Source organism: Aplysia californica, unplaced genomic scaffold, assembly GCF_000002075.1.
Source record: "Aplysia californica isolate F4 #8 unplaced genomic scaffold, AplCal3.0 scaffold00402, whole genome shotgun sequence".
Lineage (NCBI taxonomy): Eukaryota > Metazoa > Mollusca > Gastropoda > Aplysiida > Aplysiidae > Aplysia > Aplysia californica.
The window spans coordinates 297231-298381 of record NW_004797672.1 but is presented as its reverse complement, the minus strand read 5'-3'; the positions used below and the strand labels follow the sequence as shown (position 1 = coordinate 298381).

The following is a 1151-nucleotide window of genomic DNA, read 5'->3' as shown; positions in this document are numbered from 1 at the left end:
ATAATAATAATAATAATAATAATAATAATAATAATAATAATAATAGAATACTTTTTCTGTTGTTATAAAGAAGCTAGGCCTGTTTTAGCCCTACGTGCTGTTTGACTCATGATTTTTTTTACAGAATCCGAAACACTATGGCTTTTCTCCGAAGTCCTGGAGTTCTATCGTCTTACTTTCGTCGGTCTCTTTCTCTATGACGTCATCATCGTACTCCTCATCCTCGTCGTAGTCAATCCTCAGCTCCCCCAGACCGGGCGAAAGCGGCTGACTAGATATCGAATCCGCTGTGCTCTGTCTCACTAGCACTCGGTGGGCATTAGTTCTCATGGCATAACGAAGCAACGAATCTGATTGGTCGCTGTCGAGGCGCTCCGCATGCGCAGAAGGAGCGACATGTGCCGTCGTTGGAGGAGTGTCGGAAGTTATACTTGCAGATTCTCTGTCCTCGTCATCCAACACGGAGCTGTCGTTGTGCGGAGGAGGAGGAGAAGGCGGGAATTTAAAATGCGTCACTTCCGGGGTGACAAAATGGTGGCCGATGTCATTCGTGACTTCGCTCGACACGGAGAATGTCCTGAGGCGGTGTAAGTCTTTGCTGCGAGGTCCCGAGTTTTCTCTGATGCTGTGTGGCGTCAGTTTACACTGGCTGGACAGAAGCAGGCCCGTGAGGTGGGTCTGCGACTTGCGCTGACCAGAGTGGTACTGGTAGGATTTGTTCAGGGCCGACAGTTCATGGCGCCTGGACCGATGTCTCCGCCACACTCGCTTCAGCTCACCGTGAACCTGAGGACAGGAGACATGATACTTTGTGAATATTTTACGCCCCCCATCGACACAAATTAGGTAACTTCAGCTCATCGCAAACCTGGAGACAACAGACATGATACTTTGTGAACCTGATCTGGAATGCTTTACCAAGTACTTTAAGAAAGATCAAATCTTTTGATTCATTCAAATGTGAGCTGAAGTCGTTTCTGTTTTCAAATTAATAAGATGAATATTTGGAATAATTTTCTTTAGTCAGAACACAACGTTTTATGTTACTGTTGTACGTTGTACTGTATTGTAAAGCGCTCAGAGCCTGTGTACTTTAATCGGGGTAGAGCGCTATGTCAATGGCATTTATTATTATTATTATCATTATTATT

At 44.9% G+C, this 1151-nt stretch overlaps 1 protein-coding gene across 1 annotated transcript in view; it reads right to left on the bottom strand.

Annotated features, from left to right (window-relative positions):
* Positions 1-64: 64 nt before the first annotated feature.
* LOC101854268 (glucagon-like peptide 1 receptor) overlaps positions 65-1151 on the bottom strand; it is a 72064-nt gene continuing 70977 nt past the window's right edge. Inside the window, exon 12 of the mRNA XM_035971240.1 lies at positions 65-786. Within this exon, the coding sequence (XP_035827133.1) occupies positions 136-786 (651 nt within the window). The 3' untranslated portion in view covers positions 65-135. The remainder of the gene's footprint in view (positions 787-1151) is intronic.